We start from the raw sequence: 21642 nt of genomic DNA on the forward strand, positions 1-21642 counted from the left end.
TATGAAATATATCATTAATAAACCTGGCTCTTCAGATACCTCTAAGTTTCCTAAAATGACATTTGATTTCAAAGACCTCAACTAGATCCTGAATTATCTTCCCTTTTTCCTACCCAAAGTTGATTGACCACTAGGATGATCAATGATACTTGATATTTTTCCTTTAATTTCCTAAAGAGTCATGACAAAAGTCAGGACCCAGAATTCTGATTTTGTCACTCTCCTATTTCCTCACTACCAGTTTGGGGGTTATGGAAAAGAGTGTCAAAACACTAATAAATTGACAGAAAAATGAAAATGATTATGTTTATCTTCAACCAGGTACACCAGGATTCTTATAATGATTTTATTATTTTTTAAAGTCCAAGTATCAGAAACCTTCCTACTGTCTAGAATAAGTGGTCCAACTGGCTTTGCCCTAAAAGGCACTAAAGGGAAAGTTCTCATCTTCAAGCTGCTCAGAAGATTAAGGTGACCCTATTCTCTAGAGTGCAAAGTGAAACAGGGGGAGAGAAAGGAGAAAATCCAAGGGTAGGGTCAAAAGGCAGAGGAAAAAGAAACCAAGAAAGCAGCAAGTACACAGAATAATCTTTTGCTTCATGCTAATCCTGTCCCTTCCCGACAACAGTGATCTTTAAGTGGTCAGCAAAGTCATTTTTGGAGTAGGATGTGAGGGATCCCAAGATTTCTCCTTGTCCCTATTAATGTGGCCAAGAAAAAGAATGAGAGACTGAGTAGGAGGCAGAAGAACCACGTGGGAGTCTCAGCTCTGCCAGTGGTGACTGTGTGAATTTGGATGAGTGAGAAGCAGCGTGGCTCAGTGGAAAGAGCCTGGGCTTCAGAGTCAGAGGTCATGAGTTCGACTCCCAGCTCTGCCACTTGTCAGCTGTGTGACTGTGGGCAAGTCACTTAACTTCTCTGTGCCTCAGTTCCCTCATCTGTAAAATGGGGATTAAAAGTGTATGAGCCCCACGTGAGACAACCTCATTACCCTGTATCTCCCCCAGTGCTTAGAACAGTGCTCGGCACCTAGTAAGCGCTTAACAAATACCAACATTATTATTTAACCCCATGAAGCCTCAAGTTTCCTCATCTGCAAAATGGGCCTAAAATGGACAGTGTCCAATCTCATAATCTTGTATCTATCCCAGGATTAATCAAATGACACTGTTATTTTCTCCATCCCACAGCCTAAATCTTCTCATGTGGTCTCTGTCCTGGGGAGGGTCTCTCTGACCCTCAAGCTCCCCTTTATCAGGCAGTTTCCACAAACATGGATGGGATACTGCAAGTCAAAGAAATTGATAGGATCCTCAAGTCCCACTGTATCTGGACTCTTCTGGGCTTCAAAAAAGGAATGAAGAGAGGGGAAAGAGATACACATACTCTCCGCTTCTGGAACATGGAATTACATCAACAAGTATAGTTGCTTCTTCCAATCCATCAGAGTTCAGTAGTTCAGTTTGTTCCTCAAGTTTCATACAGTAAGCAAGAGACTGAAGCCAGACATGAGCAGATCCTAAGTGAATGGCCTCAACTGGATCCCAGAATGGGTCATTTTCTTGAGTGATCTGGAGGTCCTCTCCATCTAGGAAACGCTGATAAACTTCCTCCATTAGAAATTTCCGATTGATGAACTTTGCTTTTGACCACATCCATACCTGGATAGGAAAAGGAAAGACAATGGTGAAATTAGCTGCTTGCCTAAGCAAACCTTTGTTGGGGTCTAAGATTCATCCTGTATTCTTTTTCTGGATCATCAGCCCTGGGCTCTCCATGAACCAAGAACTAGGGCCAACTGAGTATAGGTCAGTGCAATCTCTGCCAAGCCTGATCTTGTAGGACCTGGGAGGGAATTTCTCTCACCTGCTTAGCCCTGAGAAGGCCTGCTCTAGAATGGCAGGTCCAGTCTAGGCTCCATTACAGAATTTAAGAAGGCTCAGAGGAAGTAAAAGAAGAGAAAAGGTGGAGATGGTCTTCAGAAAGGTCAGTCTAAATACTGTTTTTAATGTCTGTCCTGTTAACTCCTAGGGGGCAGGGAGCATGATGCTTTGTTACTCTATATCTTCCAAGCATGTACTAAATAAATACTACTAATAAATACTACCAAGGGCAGAACAAGAAGAAACCAGCTGACATTGCCTTTGTAACATGATGTGTATTCTTCACAAAAAGAAGCCACAAAAAGAAGTAATTTTGTCTGATTATAAAAATGATTAACTTCCAATATGAAGGAAAAAGATTTATTCTTTTTACTGTCTATGATTTAGAAATGATTTTCTAGGTTAAAAGTTATTGCAATAGCCCAACAATGTACTTTTCAAACCCTCAAGGACTATCATTTTGCAAAACCACTAGATGCTAAAAATAATCTCAGGTTTACAGAGCGGAATACACCACCAGGCTATTTCTTCTGATGCAACCTATAAGGCAGAACACTTCAAAAGAACCAACAGTCCCATCTCACCAGATTCAGGGGCATTAAAACCAGCTAAATATTTTTAATTCCTGGGTGGGAAGGTGTTTGTTATCCACATTGTTATCAATGATTGGGATGAATGTACAGTAGAAACACGGCATTTCCACCTCGAAATCCCCTTTTTAAATTTCAGTTACACTGGCCTTCTGCATTCTGCTGAATATACGTGATGTAACCCAGGCAACCATTCAACTCAGGAAAGCTTGTGGGAATGAACCCTTGGCTATTGGGTTTGCATCCTGGAAGGAAGGCTTTAAGCTATGTATGGCCTCAGCAGTCAGATGCATTCCTTATGCAACTGAACTTTGTGAGCCAGCATTATTCTTCTGGTAATCTTCCACTGTTTGTTTCTCAAACACCCTTCCAAATAAAGCATTTTACAAGTGCCCATTCCTAGATGGTTAAAGAGCTCTCACTGGGTAACATTTTTGTCACCTACAGAGAACTAAGCAGGAGGGAAATTGAAATCTGAAAGAATTCCAATAGAGAGGGAGAAAAAAAAGATCCCAGAAATGAAAGCTTCACATCTCCCCATTGAAAATTTAGGGAAAAATCAACAACAGTGTCCCTTTGCAAATACCATAAAGTTAAAATACATGCAATCCATCTAAGATTTAGCTAAATTTACAGCGCCCTCAAGGTACTTTTTTGGGGAGGAATCATAGGGTATTTGTCTTCCTGCTTTTCATCCTCTCCTTTCCCCCTGCCCTGATTCACCTCTGCAGCCCAAGCTGTCTCCCACCCCACCTCATCTACATTTTTTTCTCTCTCCAAGGAAAGCTATTTTCTGTTCCCAAGAAGACCAATAAAATGCACAGTCTCTTAACAGAGTTCTTTCCAATTACAGGAAGTGAGAAAAAAGGGTTCATGGACTCTTAGTGGTACAACCTTACCTCATTAGTCTTCTCATTGGTCACTTTTACCACAACTTCCTTTTGCAAATCATTTCCTCTAGAATCTGAGGATGCTAAATTCTTTACTTTCAGCTCCAATCTAAGCTCCTGCTAAAAGAAATGCTTTATTATACATTTTATCTTTACTTTTTCCACAGTGAGCAAATTGATTTGTTCTCACACAATGTATTCTACCACTTAACAAATGAGATGTTGTAATGTCTGATCCTGCTAAAGAGTGAAGGAGGGCTTTGGAGAGGAGAATGAGGTATTGCAGCCTAGGCCCAGATCTGTTCCATATTGCCAGGAACCCAACAGCCTAATCTGTCCAAGTAGGCCAGCTATTTTCAGGTTTCTCACTGAATACTGAATTCCTTATTCTATGTTAACTCTTCTGACATTAAATAGCATTAGTGGTTCCGATAGCTTTGATTCATTAGGAAGTCATTCAACCCTGTCTTGCTTCTCAGCCACTATGTGTCCTTCCAATAGCCTATCAACTCCACACTTTGTTTCACTATGTCTCATTGTAGCAAGTTTTCTTCTCTCTAAGCTCCACTTACTGATGCCTTGTCGTGAAAGCCCTTGGTAGAGCTTTGGTCAAGGCCCCTACCCAGTGATGATAGAGCCCAGCCAGCATTTCCTTATTTCTCGCTGCTATCCCCATCATCCCTACTCCTACCGTGAGGTGCGGCCTGACTTTGGGGTTATTTAATTTAAGGTATAACTTAGTACTCTAGCAACAGGAGTAACACAGCAGGTTCAGAAACCCTTTCTAGTGCTGAGGCACCCAAAGCACTGCTGATCCATAATCTGGATTTAGTTCCAAGGTTCCTTTCCTGAACTGTTTGGCCTTCCTTGGAAGCCCCTTAAACTGTACTTTAGTTTTTATTTCACTCTTCTGAGGTCTTTCTACTGCTGGTCCTTGCAGTTTTTTGATTAGATTGCAATTGTTTTATATTTCTCATATCTCCCAAATCCCCTTGGGTTATTTTTCAGTATTTAGAATGGATGTAATTATGGTGCAAGAAACTGACAGTACTAAATTACCTTCATAAGCTCCTCACTCATCTGATTTGCTTCTGCCACCAAAGGCATCAATTTAATGTAGTCCTGGAAAACCGCAAGGACACTGGGGTCGGGTTTACCATCATTTGTAGCAGCTTTGGGGGAATAAACCAAAATTTAAATTAGCGGTAGAGTCACAAAGTATTTTTCAGAAATACAGTGCTGTGCAAGATATTTGAGCAAAATAACAAGCACATTTCAGGCTCTAGCTGAGGCGATGACTCTGTTTACCTACAACATTACCTTGGCACCACATGGAATTATCTAGCATCGAACAATTTGCTCCCTCCAGCCCCAGGAGGCCCCTTGCTTCTCCTCCCCAGCCCACCCTTGATACTGAGCCTTTGGCCATTTCACTGTTTATTAACAGTTCCACCAGATGTTGTAAGCTTCTCTTCCTTCTGTGATAGGTTTCCCAGTGCCTCACACAGTGCTCTGGACACAGAAGGTGCTCAATTTATACTGTTTTTGATTATGGAAATGGATGCATAAAGAAAAGGAAAGAAAGTAAAACACAAATCAAGTCAATTTCGTTGATTTAAAAAGGTTTGATGGGGGAGAAAGGATTGCTTGATAAGTGGTTGATCTGCAGATTTCAACTGTCTCTGTCCAGGCCTGCCTTCACCACAGAATATTACACTCATTCTACCTAGGCTCGTACAAGAGAAATTTTGAGCAAATGGAAGTGGGAACTTCCCCTGCACCCCTGCTTCTTGCCAGAAACCAGAGTTAGCTTGCAGCATTCTTTCAAGCCATGCTTTTTTTTCCCCCAAAAGAATGGTAATCTATTCTGTAGAGGTCTGAGAATAGCTCTCAGCTCAGTTAAGCTTCTCAGAATCACTGATTGTCTCTGGGAGGCTGGCAGAGCCTATGGTTTCTCTTATTTTAGAAATGGAGGAAGAGAGGCAGCAAACAGGGAGGAGATGTGCTGGGTCGGGTGAATGGGTAAAGAAAAGAAACAAAGGGGAGACACTCCATTTGGGCTAGGGGGCTGGGCAGGGCAGCAGCTTATAAGGAAACGATCCCTGATTGAAGGCTGACATCTAGGGCATCCCAAGTCTGTACATGTTCTTGGTGGAGGTATGGCAGGGTTTTCACTGCAATTCAGCAGAGACAAAAACCCATACTGGTGATGCAAACCTTCCCCAAATCCCAAAATCTTGGTCCTTATCCATTCCTGGGGATTTGTTTACACTCTCTTAATATCCGGGTGTACTTGTTGCTGGAGCCCTCCCTAATTCCACCCAAAAGAACAATCATATGTAGACTGAGAAAGGGAAGAGGAGGAACAAAAGAAAGAAAGGAGATTCTGTAGTGGGATTTACCAAGAGAAGATCAGACTGTTAGACTGAAAGCAGGATGCCTGTGGACTTAGTGAACACTCACCCAGCTGGTCCATACTGACCCCCTCTGCTGCTGCCAACTCAGACTGGAAAAAGTCGTAATCAAACGGTGTCAAGTCTTCACTTCCTCGTTCTGAAGGAAATCCAATGTAGAGATAGGCACTAGTGGATCCCAAAATGATACGGTCCTAAGGACAGATGCTAAATTTAGACAGAGTCATGCGCTTCCTTTTTCTTTCAGTGGTATTTACTGGATAACTATTGCATGCAGAGCACTGTACTAGACATTTGGAAGAGTATAATAGCATAGACAGGATTCTTGCCCTCAAAGACCGTACAATCTAGCAGGGGAGACAGACATTAAAATGAATTATAGATAGGAGGAAGAAGGAAAAGAGGATATGTACATAAGTGTTTATGGCAAATGAGAATAAAAAAATATGTTCAGAAGTGCTACAAGTGGTGGTATTTAAATGCTTACATGGCACAGAAGCCTGGAGAAGCAGAAAAGAGGATATAAGAAAATCCTGGAGATATGATTTCAGGAGGGCTTTGAAAATGGCGAGAACAGGTGCTTTCAAATTGGACGGGGAAATGAATTCCAGGTGGAGGGAAGGACACAAGCAGGTGATTGGTGGCAGGAGAGACAGGAATGAGGCATAGTGAATAAGTTGGTATGTGAGAAATGAAGAGAACAAGCCAGATTGTAGTGGGAGAAAAGAATGGAAAAATAGGGAGAAGAGAGCTGACAAGGTCGTAAAGCCTACCGGAGGAGGTTCTGCATGGTTCAGAGAAGAATGGGGAGTGGAGGGATGTGTGCAGAATGTTTTAGTAAAATTATCTAGGCAGCAGAGTGAAGAATGGACTGAAGAGGAGAGAGACTGGAGGCAGGGAGACCAGTGAGGAGGCTTATGTAACAGTCAAGCCAGGATAGGACATGGGCCTGGACCAGCAGGGTGGTTATTTGGTCAGAGAGGAAAGGGTAGATCCTGGAAATATTGGTGACACACCGGAGACTGGATGACAGGCTTGAAAGAGAGGGAGGAGGCTAAGCTAATACTACTCCAACTCTAGTCATGTTGGGCTGGGGAATCCTTAACCCAGAGGTTGGAACCCCCTCCAACACAGCACAACAGTAAAGGCCACCTCTAGAAAACCCTTTAAGGGATCTGAAATTCATTCATTCAATCATATTTATTTATTTACTGTGGGCAGAGCACTGTACTAAGGGCTTGGAAAGTACAATTTGGCAACAAATAGAGACAATCCCTGCCTAACAACAGGCTCACAGTCTGGCCCCTGTGCAGCAGGGCAGAGTCAGGGAGGCTTATTTCCTAAGTGTTGCTCCTACTAATCCAGGTCAGCCCTCATCTGTATTAGGCTGAGAAGATCTCGGGAGTTTCCTTATGGCAATCATGGTTCTGTTTGAGGCTTCCTGGTCCCAGGACGGCTTACCAGATGCTGCAGCTTCGTTTCCAAAACAATCAGCACGCCGTTCACAACCACCCTGCCCTTGCCACGTGGGACCACCGTCACTTTCCCAGCCACATTAGTAAACGTAGCATGTTTGTCAGAAATACTGGAAGGACAAAATTGTTAAATGCATGCAAACCTCTCCCTGCCCCAAAGATGGAGTTGTCTAACATTTGTCATTGAAAAAGACCATGCTAGAGGATTTTAAAACCAGGACAGATGCGGGGTTAGATTCCCTTTTGTCTGGGTTAGGCAAGCATCGTTTTACCTGAAGGAGGGATCAGAGGGTGACCCTTCCAAGCCTAGGAGTAATGGGGAATAAAGATACTGTTTCATGCAAACCTACCCCAAGCCTCGAAGGGATATAGCATTGGATGCAGCCTGGCCAACATCACATGAACCTGAAAAATGTACAAGCATTTATATTTTTCTAAGGGACTTAGGATGTGGATTGCAATTAACGATTAATAAAAAAACATGTGTCTTAAGAGAAAGCACCCTTCTCTTTGGATCTGACCTTGCCTTTATGATCAGTTCCTGAAAAGTCCAACATTCTGTTCCTGGAAGCCTGGGCTGTGGCACCTCTATTTGGGAGTAAGGGCTGGGGAGAAGGGGCAGGGTAGCCCGAGAAGAGCAACCTCTGGATGCTTCTCCCAGGCCTCCTGAGTTCCAAGCAGGATTGCTGCCAAGGGTGCCACACTCCCCCTGGGACTCCTTTCTGTGACCTTTCTCCCAGGTGGGAAGGGAGAGCAGCAGGGGGGTCCCAGAATGGCTAGAAAGTGAGGAACATGCAGCTCCCATCACACCTGAGCCAACATTCAGCACACTTGGCTTAGCAGGCCACCCTCTGGCAAACGTGCCAGGGGACAGCGATGACTGCTCCAAGCTCCTCCATTTGGGGCATGAGAGAATGAGGAAGAAGGCACAGTTTCTGCCTCTTCTGTGTGCCCAAGTACATCTGCTCCCCCAGTTAGCCAAAACAGGGTAAAGACTAGCCACAGCTCTCTAGCAGGTATGTGAAATGGCAACCACCCAAAAGTACCTTTAAATGAGAAAAAGAGTAAAATATGAGGGTACTATTCTTAGTTACCACTAAAATGCAAGGTGAGGGAATAGAGATTATTGAGGAAACACTGATGGGGCACTTGTCTCCATAACCCAAATATGAGGTATGAAAGACATGAGAAAACACACAAAAAAAAGACTCAAGAGTACCAAGATTGTGGGTTGGGCAATTGAAAGGAGGGAAGGGGCTGGGAAGGAGGGCTTGCATAAACTTTTAGACTACCAAAGAAAGGTTGCATACCATCCTGGATGAAGTGCTTGAGAACTCCGGTGAGCTGCGGGTCCTCATTCACATTCAGAAGGTAAGGGAAGGACTTCACCATTCGCTGCTCCTGAAGAAGTTTGGAGAAAGGTAGGAGTTAGCATTATCATAATGAAAACTACTGCTACAATAACTCTAGCAGCCCAATCCAGGGTCTCTCGGCCTCCCAGACATGCAAGCCCAACACTGGGAGAGCTCCAAATGAGCGGAAGGGAGAGGAGGGGAGCTCTGCAGAACATTCACCTGACTGATTGCAGCACACTGCTCTTTCCACTCCTTCCGGGCCTCCTCCAGCTGATACTCCCAGGTCATCTGAATCGCCTGAATCCGCAATTGGTTCTCTGCCAGCAAGGATGCCAGCTCCTCTGGAGGGAGGAGGGAATCATATCAGCAACAGGTGCCCATCCAAGCAACTTGGCATAGAAAAACCAACACATAAAATCACCCAATTCTCATTTCAAGCACATTCACAATGCAAGAAGGCAGGGAAAACCCTGCCCTTTCAAAGCAAGAATTTTTAAAATGTCATCCTGAAGTAGCCCTTGAGCAGACAGGCAGGAGATGCACAGGAAAATGTTCTATCTGCTTATGAATTCAGACTTTTCTGGATCATCTAGAGGCTCTACCCTAAATGACAGTCCTCTGTATGGGTCGCAATTAAGGGAGATTCACAAGTGTGTTTTTGTGCTAGTTTTTATGTTCCGAAGTCCCTGCTCAACTCTGACTGTAAATGCTAGTGAGCAACTCAGTTCAGTCTTGACTGTGTCATGCAACTTTTCCAAGTTATTAAAAGGCCAGAGATTTGCCAATATCTAGTTGAGGCTATTTCCTTGGTGCCCTTGAAGGATGAAGTGCTCTGCAACAAGCAGGCAACTTCAGAAAAGGTGGCCTGATCCTGAAGGCTTGAGTGGATGCCAACGAGGACCAGACTGGCCCCTCTGAAGCAGGGCAGAATCAGGAGGCGTAATGTCTGACTAATGGCATTCTGGGCCCAGGTTTCTAGTGGAGATGAAATAAGCAATGAGACACAACTAACTATCCAGCCAATTAGGCTAAAAACTATCCATTAATATCTATTACCTAACAACTGCTTGTGGGGTTTTTGGGGTCTGAAATATTTGGAAAGTTTGCTAGTGTAGACATAGTTTAAGGTGTTGGAGCATTTTTGAATTTGCTATGGAAAAAGGCAGAGGGGCCTGCTTGGAAAGGTGTGAAAACCAGAATGATCTGAGCAGCAATGAAGTGGTGGATTGGGCAATTACCTCAATAATTCTGGTAAAAAAAAATAGTAATGATGGGCTTTGGGACCTGAATTACCTGAATCATTTCCCTTCTGAAGACTTGGACTGAATGCATTGATTCTGTCTGCAGGTGACAGCTTTACCCACAGTCTTAATTCAGAGCCCCAAGCTGCCCTTCTTCTCTCAGTCCTGAACAAAGCAGTTCCAACATCTATTTCCCTTGGCCACTCGCCTTTAGACATCAGTTTGCATCACAGTACATACTTGTTTTATCTGCTACTCGTTTCCCTGAATTCCCGAGTCCAGCAAGCTTGAACAAGAGTTGATTGTTTTCTGCCTTCAACTCCTTTATAAGTTTCTCTGTGGGACTGGTATTCACCACTGCCTTGTTCTTGATCTTTTTGGTTCTTTCCCAAGCAAATATAGAAGAAATACAAAACAGATGGTAAATCCTGGGCACTGAAAGTACTGACTTAGAAACAGTTTCTGTGAGAAAAAGCATCTAATCAGAAATCTGTTTCCCACTGGGCTTTGCAAGCATAAGTATACATCAAACTTCCCAAAATTAAGCCGGAGTTGAAGAACTAAGAGTAATGGGAATAATTTTGGTGTGCAGCCTACACAGGGAAAAATGGCTTCTATGTGGAAAATCTGTATCTAGCCCACTATTTCTGACTCCATGGCCTCAACAAATTTCCAAACGTGTCCACAATCCTCAGAAGCATTTGCTACAAACAAAACCACTTAAATTCTCCTCAGTGCTCAAGGCTTGGCAAAAACTGGCAAAGATGTTGACTGTCACAGACCAGGTGTCCTCTTTGAACTATGGTCTCATTCATTCAATCGAATTTATTGAACACTCAGTATGAAAGGCTTAACCTAAATGTAAGAGGTTGGATGAAGAGATGGAAAGCAGTACTGTTCATGAGTGCTTCTCAGGCAGGCTATGAGAAACACTTTAACAAACCTGCTTGGGAGGTCAGGGTAGAAGTGACTGTATTTTACACCTGAACTCAACTGCACCTGCAGAAGATTTACTTGGATGTGCAGACAAGCCCAGAGCTATGCACTCAGCAGGTAGCCTATAGTTACCGCTGAGAGGACAGATTGAAAGGGGTTTCTGAACTAATTATTTTTTTTTGGCCTATGACAAAGCATCCTCTGATAATTGCCAGATGTTCCATGTTATGATGAAAGCGTCACCCTGAGGTAGTGCCCTTCTTACCCATCCAAATATGGCCTGGCAGAGGTCCCTGGCCTCGAGACAACCCGCCCTGGAACCAAAGGGTGGCAGAATCATTAAGACAGAGTAATGGAATGAAACATGGAATTACCTTTCAGCGTATCTTAAAGTTGACAAAGTCTCTTCATAACAAATATCAGCAGGACTGATAGCTGCAATCTGCAAATGCATTCATTTCAAGCCTTCCACAGCATTCAGGGGCTCATCTTCGAGCTGCCACATGTACGGAACCCCTCCCTGATTCCCTTCCTCTCTCAACCCTGGGTTGGGGTTGGGAGGGGAGGGGGACACACTCTGCTGGTTTCTCTCTCACGATTTTCCTGTCTCCAGGCCCTTTTGGGTCTGCATGGCCAGATTAGCCCTTGAGGAGTATAAGAATGAGGATCAGAGAAGGTGAAAGAGGAGTGCAGGATCCAAGCAGGTCAGCAGTTCACTCATTCAATCATATTTACTGAGTAAATATAACAGTAAGAGTATAAGTATAAATATAACAGGAGAGTACAATATAACAACAGACACATTCCTGCCCACCACGAGTTCACACGCTAGAGGGGGTGACAGACATTAATATAAGTAGAAAAATAAAATAAATTACAGCTATATAGCGGCTGAGATAGAAAGGGAGGATGAACTAGAGGTCCAGGATCTAGCTACCCAAGGCAGAGGCCAGGCATGTGTGCCACTATTGCTGAAGCTGTAAGATGATTCAAACATGCAGTACCTCTCTGTAATCTTATACCAAAGGTAATAGTTTGAAATTGAGAGTTTGAGCTCAGAATATTGAGGATGATGAAGTCACTTTACCATAACAGTTCTGCTGTTCCCCCCAAGTGCTGGCTGGAGCAGCTTGGTCAAGATGGAGTCTCGGTAAGGGATATGGAGCATCCTCTTCCCCACAGCCACGGCTGCAAGGGCGCTGGAAACACACACCCAGAGAGAGAAAGTAAAAACCCTCGCTGTAGCTCAATAAGGTGTCCCCCCTTCTCTCCCTGGGAATGAGCAGAAATTTACAATTGGGGTGGCTATCCAGTATGTACAGGCTTTTTCCCCCACACACCCCCAAAAAATGACACAAATACTATCATATACTTGAGTCCCCTCAATGAGTGCAACTCCAGAGCCGAAGTGGGAGGACTGGGACAATTAACAGCACACTTGAGACAAAGTTTCTCTATGAATTTTACAGAAAAATCCATAGTTGTACCGATTCTCCACTTTTCTTCAGCGATGGGGTCCTTTATTTGGCGTGTAATGCTAGAGTCCCTCCTAATTGTTTTTTTTTAAATGGTATTTGTTAAGTGCTTACTATGTGCCAGGTACTAGACTAAGCACTGGGGCAGAAACAAGCTAATAAGGTTGGACATAGTCCATGTCCCACATGGGGCTCACAGTCTTAATCCCCATTATACAGATGAGGTAACTAGACACAGAGAAGTTAAGTTACTTGTCCAAGGTCACAGAGCAGAAAATGGCAAAGCAGGGGTTAGAACACAGGGGTTAGAACCCAGCTCCTTCTAACTCCCAAGCCTGTGCTCTTTCCCCAGGCCACATTACTCCTCCAGTTTATAAATGCTTTTTTGAAGGTGGAGAAATATTTTACAAAAGTTGCATTTTCAGCCTCTCTTACTCACCCATACACCCCAGGTAAACCCCTCACTGTCAACAGCAGCATCTTTGCCTGTGAGTGCACCTATACACACACAAACACATATTCACACAAACATGCAGTTGCAGTTGAGCAAGCAGCTTCCTTGGCTTTGGGAATGGACCAAAGATTTCACCAGGAGTGGAAAAAACAAAAGAAGTGAGAAACAGCTTGGCCTACTAAAAATGCACAGCCCTGAGAGTCAGATGATCTGGGATCTAATCCCAGCTCTGCCACGTGTCTGCTGTGGGATCTCGGGCAAGTCATTTCTCTGTACCTCAGTTTCTTCATTTGTAAAATGGGGATTAAGCCTGTGAGCCCCAGGTGGGACAGGGACTGTGTCCAACCAATTATCTTGTATATACCCCGCCATTTAGTATAGTTCCTGGCACATTATAAGTGCTTTAACAAATACCATTATTGCTATTACTAATTATTATTATTATCATAATTTAAAAGAAAGTCATGGGAGATCACAGAAATTGCTAGGAAGCAATTCTGTAGATTTTCTGGAATGGACAGACAAGTTTGAATTGAGTTCAAGGTACAATGAGCCCTCATACCTGATGACATTTCCTAATGTGGTTAAACTGAGGTTAACCCGGGTCCCTTCCCTCAGCCTGTCTCCATCTGATCCTGAGGACTTCTGCCTTTCACTACCAGCTAAATCCACCAAGTTTATACTGGATTGCTTGGTGAGATCTCCCTCAAGAAACACCTAGAAGAGACAAAACATTGGTTATGGGGTTAGCATTGAAGCCCTCACAAAAAGAATGATTCTTCTATATGGTACTCAGAGAAAATGGTAAAACAACAGTGCCTTCAATTTCAGACTTCATCACTTTCATAATGATACAAGACCAATTGAAAGTTATTCCACTGCATCTTCTAACTCTCCATGCCACTTTCCAGCATTTGTTTGAATTTCCAGTTTTTTCTAGATTTTTTTATGGGTAATGGTGGTGATAATTGTTAAGCACTTACTATGCGCCAAACACTGCATTAAGGGCTAGGGTACATACAATATATTCAGATCGGACACCATCCCTGTCCTACCCGGGGCTCAGTCTATGTAGGAGGGAAAAGCATTTTATAGCAATACCTTGAATTTAATTTATATAATGCCTTTATTCCCAAAACACTTTCATATTATTTGCCTTGTTTTTGACCTCAAAACATCTGTGAGGCAAGGAAAGGCAGGCATTATTATCCCCATTTTACAGTTGAGGAAACTGAAGCCCAGAGTTGTTAAGTGATCTGCCCAGGTCACACAGCAGGCAAGTGGCAGACCTGGGATAAGAACTCAAGTCCTCTGACTCCCAGGCCCATGTTCATTCCAGTGGGTCACTCTGCTTTTCTGTGTGGAGTCTACAAAACATATATCCAAGAACAAATGGCAAAGTATAGTATTTTATTCAGGTATATAGGCTAGGGAATCATCACGCCAAGACTGTTTAGTGTATTTTGACTAGCCAGAAATAACTTGCTTTGGAATCACCAAAGCCAAAGAAGTTTTCCTGGCTAATAGCCTTGTTTGAGAAGTCCTTTTCAGTAAAGTTGATTAGGGAATTTTATTTAATAAAAAAAGTGGGCTTTCTACAAAGGCAAGAATTTAAGATACATTTAAGATTTCTCTCTTCAAATGCCAATACTGCTATATACTAAGAATTTGTGAAGGTTTCATAGTACATAGTTCTACTCACCTCCGCCAAACTGATTCTCTTCCCCTCTTCAAAACCCTATTTAAAACTCACCTCCTCCAAGAGGCCTTCCCAGACTGAGCTCCTCTTCTCCCTCTACTCCCTCTACCACCCCCCCTCACCTCTCCGCAGCTAAACCCTCTTTTCCCCCTTTCCTTCCGCTCCTCCCTCTCTCCCTTCCCATCCCCTCAGCACTGTACTCGTCCGCTCAACTGTATATATGTCCATTACCCTATTTATTTTGTTAATGAAATGTACATCGCCTTCATTCTATTTAGTTGCCATTGTTTTTACGAGATGTTCTTCCCCTTGACTCTATTTATTGCCATTGTTCTTGTCTGTCCATCTCCCCCGATTAGACTGTAAGTCCGTCAAACGGCAGGGACTGTCTCTATCTGTTGCCGACTTGTTCATTCCAAGCGCTTAGTACAGTGCTCTGCACATAGTAAGCGCTCAATAAATACTATTGAATGAATCAATCAATACTTTTATATAACTGTAAATTTAAATTTTCTTTATGATCATTTTGCTTGCATTTGGTTTCTTTCTGGGAATTTGAATGCCCAATTTTTGACTTGTGGTTTTACTTCTGGTGTTCACCTATAGTTCAACTGAAAATAGAAACTCTGCAACTGTGTTCATGGAGCTTGGAATGTACGTCAGAATTTTCTTACCTTGACATGTAAGTAAATGCCTTTCTAGAAAAAAGTTCATTCTTTAATTTTAGTGATTTAAAAATGAAAACAAAAATCACTGAAGCAAGTTACCTTGACACAAAATACATGTAGGAGAAGTTTGGAGAGTTAGATACATTCAGAAACACTCAGAGGAACTCTGATGTTCACACTACCTCCCCAAGGCCTGTCTCCCACAGAACATGTATGATCAGTTGGTTACTTCTAGTAAGTAAGAGAAAAAAGAATTTCCTCTCTTCCCCATCCCCCTAGGCAAAACACCAGGGACATCATCTATGTCTTGCAAAGTGTCCCCTACTTGCTTGGTTATAAGCACCTTGAAGACAGGGATTGGCTCTACTTCCAAGCGCTTAGTACAGCGCTTTGCACACAGTAAGTGCTCAACAAATTAACTCATTCATTCAATCATATTTATTGAGCGCTTACTGTTTGGAGAGCACTGTATTAAGTGCTTGAGAGTGTACGATAATAAATGGTAACACTTCCTGCCCACAAAGAGCTTACAGTCTAGAGGCGGGGGAGACAGACATCAAAAAAATAAATACAATTGCAGATATGTACATAAGTACTGTGGGGCTGGGAGGGAGGAAGTGCATAGGGAGCAAGTTGAGGTGATGCAGAAGGGAGTGGGAAATGAGGAAAAGTGGGGTTTAATCTGGGAAGGCCTCTTGGTGATGTGCCTTCAATAAGGCTTTGAAGGGGCGAGAGTAAGCTGACCACATGAGATGGTCAGTCAATATTTCACTGTTCAGTTCATGCCAAGACAAACACTCTTGCACTCTGAGGCCTGCCAGTTCGATAAGCAAGGCCCAACAGACCTGTTTGAACTGAATGGTGATGACCATATGGGATCGGCTGCTGGTGGGGTTCATGCCGGTGGAAGCCGTGGTTCTGACTTTGGTCCCTTGTTCCATCAGCCTCTCTATTTGAGCGTAGCTGTCACAAGGCACTAGACTCAAGCCATCCACATAAAAACCCTGCTGTTGATCTTCTCTTACCTTGAGCCCACCGGGCTTCTTTGTTTTAGACAGCAAATCGATGACCTGGGGAAAAAAAGAGGAAACGTTCAAGGTTCACGGCAGACAGCACAGTGGAAACATGCGGGTCTTGGAGCCAGAGGACCTGGGATCTGACAATCAACAGTATTTATTGAGCACTTACTTTGGGCAGAACATTGTGCTAAGCACCTGGGGGAGTATATCATAAGAGAGTTAGTATCATAAGGAGCTTATAGCCTACAATCTAGTCCCACAGCCTGCTGTGTGACTTTGGGCAAGTCATTTAACCTCTCTGGGCCAATTTCCTCATTTGCAAAATGAGGATGATGCCAGCCTTTCCCTGACTCACAAGGATGTTTTGAGGACAAAAATAAAATAAATAATGTGAAAGTGCTTTGCACTTTATTCATTATATACAATTGAAGTATTGCTATTCCAGGATATATTAAGGATTCAAATAGAAATTTGAATGAAAAATAGAAGCACCAAACTCTAAGTCAGGAAATGAATACATGTGGCAAACTTTTTTGAGGTGTAGCACTATGATGCATTTACTCATGAACATTTCTTCTAGAATTTGCCTGACTCCCTCAAAAAATTCTTAGAGTTGCATACAGGACACCCTCACTCATTTCTAAACCCTTTTTATGCTGTAGGAAAACGGAATAAATTTTACCTGTTCATTGTAAATTTCCAACATACTGAAAGTCACCTGCCAAGGAAAAACATAAAGCAAGCAAGTTATCTCTTTGGAAACAATTAGCCATGAAACCCTAGTTACTTTAAGAAAAATGTGACTCATAAATAATACAACCTGTCTTCAAACTGTTCCCTGCTCTCGGCCTAAAGGTTTCTGGATTTTACGCCTACTGTCTATCTCAGCTATAAATGATTCTGTGTTCTGTATTTCCCTTCCTTTGTCAACATCTGCCTTGATGTTCATCAACAGGCCCTTTGGGAAGACATCAATGCAGACATGAAAAGTTCACATGCAAAAGTCTGAATCCCTCTACTGCACTTTGAGTCTTTGTGATGAATGCCCCAGATCTCTTTCTACCCTGCAGCTTGGAGAAGGTGTAGGTAGGGAAGCAGCATGGCTTAGTGGTAAGCACAAAGATCTGGGAGTCAGAGGACCCAGGTTCTAAGCACTGCTCTGCCATTTATCTGCTGTGTGACCTCGGGCAAATCACTTCTCTGTGCCTCAGTTCCCTCATCTGCAAAATGGGGATTCCAGTTTTCCCTTTGACTCATACTATGAGCTCTGTGTGGTATCTGATTATCTTGTATCTTCACCAGTGCTTAGTACAGTGCTTGGTACATAAGTGCTTAACATTAATAATAACCAAGAGTATTTATTGAGTAGAGCATACAAAATAGCGAGGCAGAAATACAAACTGCTTTGACACAACTTGGAATAAACAAAGTTTTGTACCAAGAACCCATCTACAAGGGTCGTCCTGCCTCTTCCTTGTCCTTTCCAATGGCATTACCTGGCTTTAATGCACGTTAGAAGCCCAGTTTATTTAGAAATGCAGAGACACTTTAACCTATAAACAAAACAGAAGGGAAGAGAGAGTGGAGAGGGCACAGAAGACTGTGTAGGGAGCCTATCAAGAAAGCACTGTGTTCTTCATACTTTATGGACACTCCCTACATGCCAGTGTCACTGCTGAAATTTTTCTTACCAAAATAGACCAAATTTACATCAGCGGAAAAATCCAGCTTCTTATTAACGGCTTCATTATTCTGCAATCAAGAAGTCTCACTTTGGTTCTGATGATTAATTTAACTCTAAATATACATGATCATCACAGCTTCATTTTTGCAACTCAAAATCCTTCCCAAACCTCCCTCTACAAGCAACCCTAGATCCCCCTGGGACCACCATTGAAACAGAACATACCTGATACTGATTTTCCTCCTGGGTTTGAATTGCTTTAAAGAGTTCTTCACACACATTTGGGATTATGCCCCTGTTTGCACCACAACCAATCATGGAATAGCTTTTCCCTGAGCCAGTTTGGCCATAGGCTAGGATAGTGGCGTTGTAACCTTGCCAGGCGTTATCCAAAACTCCTTGGCCCAGGTCACGAAATATGTCCCTCTGCAATGAAGAGCATTTATTTGATTCTGCTCAGAGGAACACAAAGACATGGCTAACTGATCCACTGGACTGCAAGCCCCTTGAGGGCAGGGAATATGTCTTTTGCTTCCAGTGTACTCTCCCAAATGCCAGCATTCTGCATACACTAGGTGCTCTGCATCACTGACAATGATACAGCTTTGTAAGAAAATGTTTTGAGATCAAATTCATATCTAGTTTTCTAAAAATCACAAAATGCTAAGTGCCTAGTTCAGGTATGCTGGAACTGGCAGAACAACATGGAAGCATTAACTGGAATATATTTCACTCTGTGCTGAGTGAATATATTCACTAGACACAAGCGAATCAGATTTTTTTTCCATCTGCTGCCACGGGTGAGAATGAATTCTGCACAAACTACGCAATACAGACTACTGATTAAGTTACATAATGAAGTCTGGAAATCCTGACTACATTGTTACTAAGCTATGTCCAATGATCTGGAACAATTGACACAACTTTCAGCCAGTCTGTCAGTATTTACTGCGTACAGTGAGCAGAGTACTGTACTAAGCGCTTGGGAGAGTACAATATAACAGAACTGGTAGACACGTTCCCTGCCCACAATGAGCTTATAGTTTAGAGGGGGAGACAGACATTAATATAAACAAATTATGGGTATGTACTTAAGTGCTATAGGGTTGAGGGAAGAATGCAAATGTAGGGTTACAAATCCAAGTTCAAGGACAACGCAAAAGGGAGTGGGAGAAGTGGAAATGAGGGCTTTGTCAGGGCAGGCCTCTTTCCACCACTGGCAGCCCTTATGCTCACATCCGATCTTCAAATATTCTTGCTTCCTCTTATTTGTAACCTATTTCTGTTTCTTTCTCGCCTTCTACATTGTAAGCTTCTGGACAGGAATTGTATTATCAACCAATTTTCTATTGTACCTAGTTCAGTGCTCTGTGCAGAGAAGCACTGAGACAGTACTATTGATTGATTCCTTATGTCATCTCACCCAGACCAAAGAGCACAATGAAATTTTCCTTTCAATGGTTTTTACCTGGTCTGCATAGGCACTATTAGAACCAGTGGACATAAGGAAACCATCTTTGTCCTTCTGAAAACCACTGTGAGACCAATAGGCTAGATCAAAAGTAAATGTCTTCACGTGTTCTGGGTTCCTTGGGTCACGGATGGTGGTGGTGCTGGAGTGCATTGAAATTACACACCTGCTCCCTGCAGCCTTCTCTCTCTGTAGCCAAATTGCAAATTAGGATTACAAGACACCCATACAAATTCTGTCAGAGTTAATACATTAAAAATGAAATGAAGTTGTAGCTGAATGCTAGGATGAGTTAATGCTAGTGAAGCCACTTAAAACAACAAAATTCAAAATAATTTCTCTCTTTAGTAAAGGGATCATTAAGTTTATAAAATTAATTTCAAAAACCTAGAGAGTTACACCAGCTCTGTCAGAGGGCACTTTTACTCACTACAGATGCTATTAAGTGTCCCTTTGATACCAACTTCTCAGACTAGGAATACAACGTATCATGGCTTCCCTCTGGTCTTTACTCTAAGATCTATCTTCAATAGGGTAAAGCAGAATGGACTGGGAACCCACACCTGTTCAATTTATTCTTTGCAACCATGCTGGAGGATGCAACGAGAGAGGCAGATGCCAGAATGTTCCCCTCTGGGGAACTCTTCCAACTAAGGCTTTGAGCATCATTGTGGAATGATGTCTAAAGAAAACAGAGGTAATTGTTCAGACTGCACCTGGGGAACCATGCCCACAACCTAAAGCCTATACTGGGATTGTTGAGCTCAACACCACGATACAGTTCTGTTCTCTAGAGAATATACTGATTGAAATTGCCATTTCAGGCAAGTAATCAGAAGACTGAATCAAGAAGGTCAGCATATCTTTTGTTAGACTGCGGCTGCAGCATAGCACTAGGATCTGACTGACTGACCTAAAGATCTTTCTAGCTCTAGTGTCAGTCAGGCAGTCAATCATATTCATTAAGTACTTACCATAATCAGAGCACTGTACTAAATGCTTGGAAGAGTACAATATAACAATAAACATAGTTTTTCCACCCTTCTCTACCTTTGTGAGACCTGGACTCCCCACAAATGCCACATCTGATTTCTGGAGCAGTTTCACCAGAGTCCCACATGGTGATACTCAAAAATCAAATTGCATGACAGCTCTAATAGGTCACAGCCTTGTTCTCAGACTTTGATGTCTGCGATGCTGTGTACATTTCCACACTCCTGCACTGAGAAAATTGAGGAAAATGAACTCAGAGGGAGATCCAAATGGCTGCTGTATAGTGGACTGAAATTGAGCAACTGAATGGACCAGGGAATGTTTTAAGAACAGTACAACAAAATCCCAGATGATGCTGTATCTGGGAGTCAGCTGCCACAGGTAGACCAGTGGGGCCCACTGCAATCAAGAAAGCGCTAACTTCATACGAATCGTGAGACCAGGAGGCAAAAAGGAGCAACAGGTGCCGCAAACAACTACCATGACAGCAAAACAAGGAACCTTTTTTTAGGGTATGGTAGAGACTGCAGATTCCATATTGGCCCTTTCAGATCCATAGGTGAACTTTCCTGTCAGTAGCAGTTTCTTTAAGCATAAAAGGCAACTATATATTATAGGAGGTTAAGGATGTTATAAAGAATAAACAGAAACAGAAAAAAGAATGCCCAAGAAGGCAAAACTAACACTTGCTTCTCCAAGTGAGAGTAAATTCTAGACTTAGATCAGTGTTATATGGCATATCCAAGAATAGCATTTCCCTAAGGCAATTTCTTATTCTTCATTTTCTCCTAATTTTAAAAATGAAGACAGAACGAGCAGTATTCCTTTCGGGCTAGGTAGTAGCTAATGTCCCATAAATCATAGACAAATTAGTTCCAGAGTCACATAGAAGGCTACCCAATTTGGAGGTTCTATGGTGTTACCCAAGCAGTTTGTCTATAGATGATCAATTAATATTGTCATTCAGATACAAACTATCAGCAGCGTGGCTCAGTGGAAAGAGCCCCAGCTTGGGAGCCAGAGTCATGGGTTCAAATTCCAGCTTGTCAGCTGTGTGACTGTGGGCAAGTCACTTAACTTCTCTGGGCCTCAGTGACCACATCTGTAAAATGTTGGAGTAAGACTGTGAGCCTCACATGGGACAACCCGATCACTCTATATCTCTCCCAGCGCTTAGAACAGTGTTCCGCACATAGTAAGCGCTTAACAAATACCAACATTATTATTATTTTCATCAATATCTTCAGAGCCTTACTACAAGCTGCATCTCCTTCAGGAAACCTAGCCTAAATAAAGTATCTCTTCCCCATCCTATTCTCCTGTTCTATGTCATCTATTCAGTTGGGTCTGTATCCCCTAAGCACTTTAATATTCACCTCACCCTATGGGGCACTT

The 21642-nt window shown here is 42.7% G+C and overlaps 1 protein-coding gene across 1 annotated transcript in view; it reads right to left on the reverse strand.

Annotated features, from left to right (window-relative positions):
* The window catches only part of LOC100082588 (kinesin-like protein KIF28P), a gene marked incomplete at its 5' end in the record, with an annotated part of 42150 nt that extends 22689 nt beyond the window's left edge, over positions 1–19461 (reverse strand). The window contains 17 exons of the mRNA XM_039914858.1: positions 1362–1661; positions 3373–3480; positions 4423–4535; positions 5827–5971; positions 7239–7362; positions 7603–7657; positions 8563–8653; positions 8827–8948; positions 10089–10310; positions 10848–10918; positions 11159–11226; positions 11872–11983; positions 13276–13430; positions 16106–16150; positions 16782–16817; positions 18009–18209; positions 19252–19461. Of these exons, the coding sequence (XP_039770792.1) occupies positions 1362–1661; positions 3373–3480; positions 4423–4535; positions 5827–5971; positions 7239–7362; positions 7603–7657; positions 8563–8653; positions 8827–8948; positions 10089–10310; positions 10848–10918; positions 11159–11226; positions 11872–11983; positions 13276–13430; positions 16106–16150; positions 16782–16817; positions 18009–18209; positions 19252–19461 (2178 nt within the window). The remainder of the gene's footprint in view (positions 1–1361; positions 1662–3372; positions 3481–4422; positions 4536–5826; positions 5972–7238; positions 7363–7602; positions 7658–8562; positions 8654–8826; positions 8949–10088; positions 10311–10847; positions 10919–11158; positions 11227–11871; positions 11984–13275; positions 13431–16105; positions 16151–16781; positions 16818–18008; positions 18210–19251) is intronic.
* Between the last annotated feature and the right edge of the window lie 2181 nt (positions 19462–21642).

The sequence above is a fragment of the Ornithorhynchus anatinus genome, chromosome 19 (genome assembly GCF_004115215.2).
Source record: "Ornithorhynchus anatinus isolate Pmale09 chromosome 19, mOrnAna1.pri.v4, whole genome shotgun sequence".
Classification (NCBI taxonomy): Eukaryota; Metazoa; Chordata; class Mammalia; order Monotremata; family Ornithorhynchidae; genus Ornithorhynchus; species Ornithorhynchus anatinus.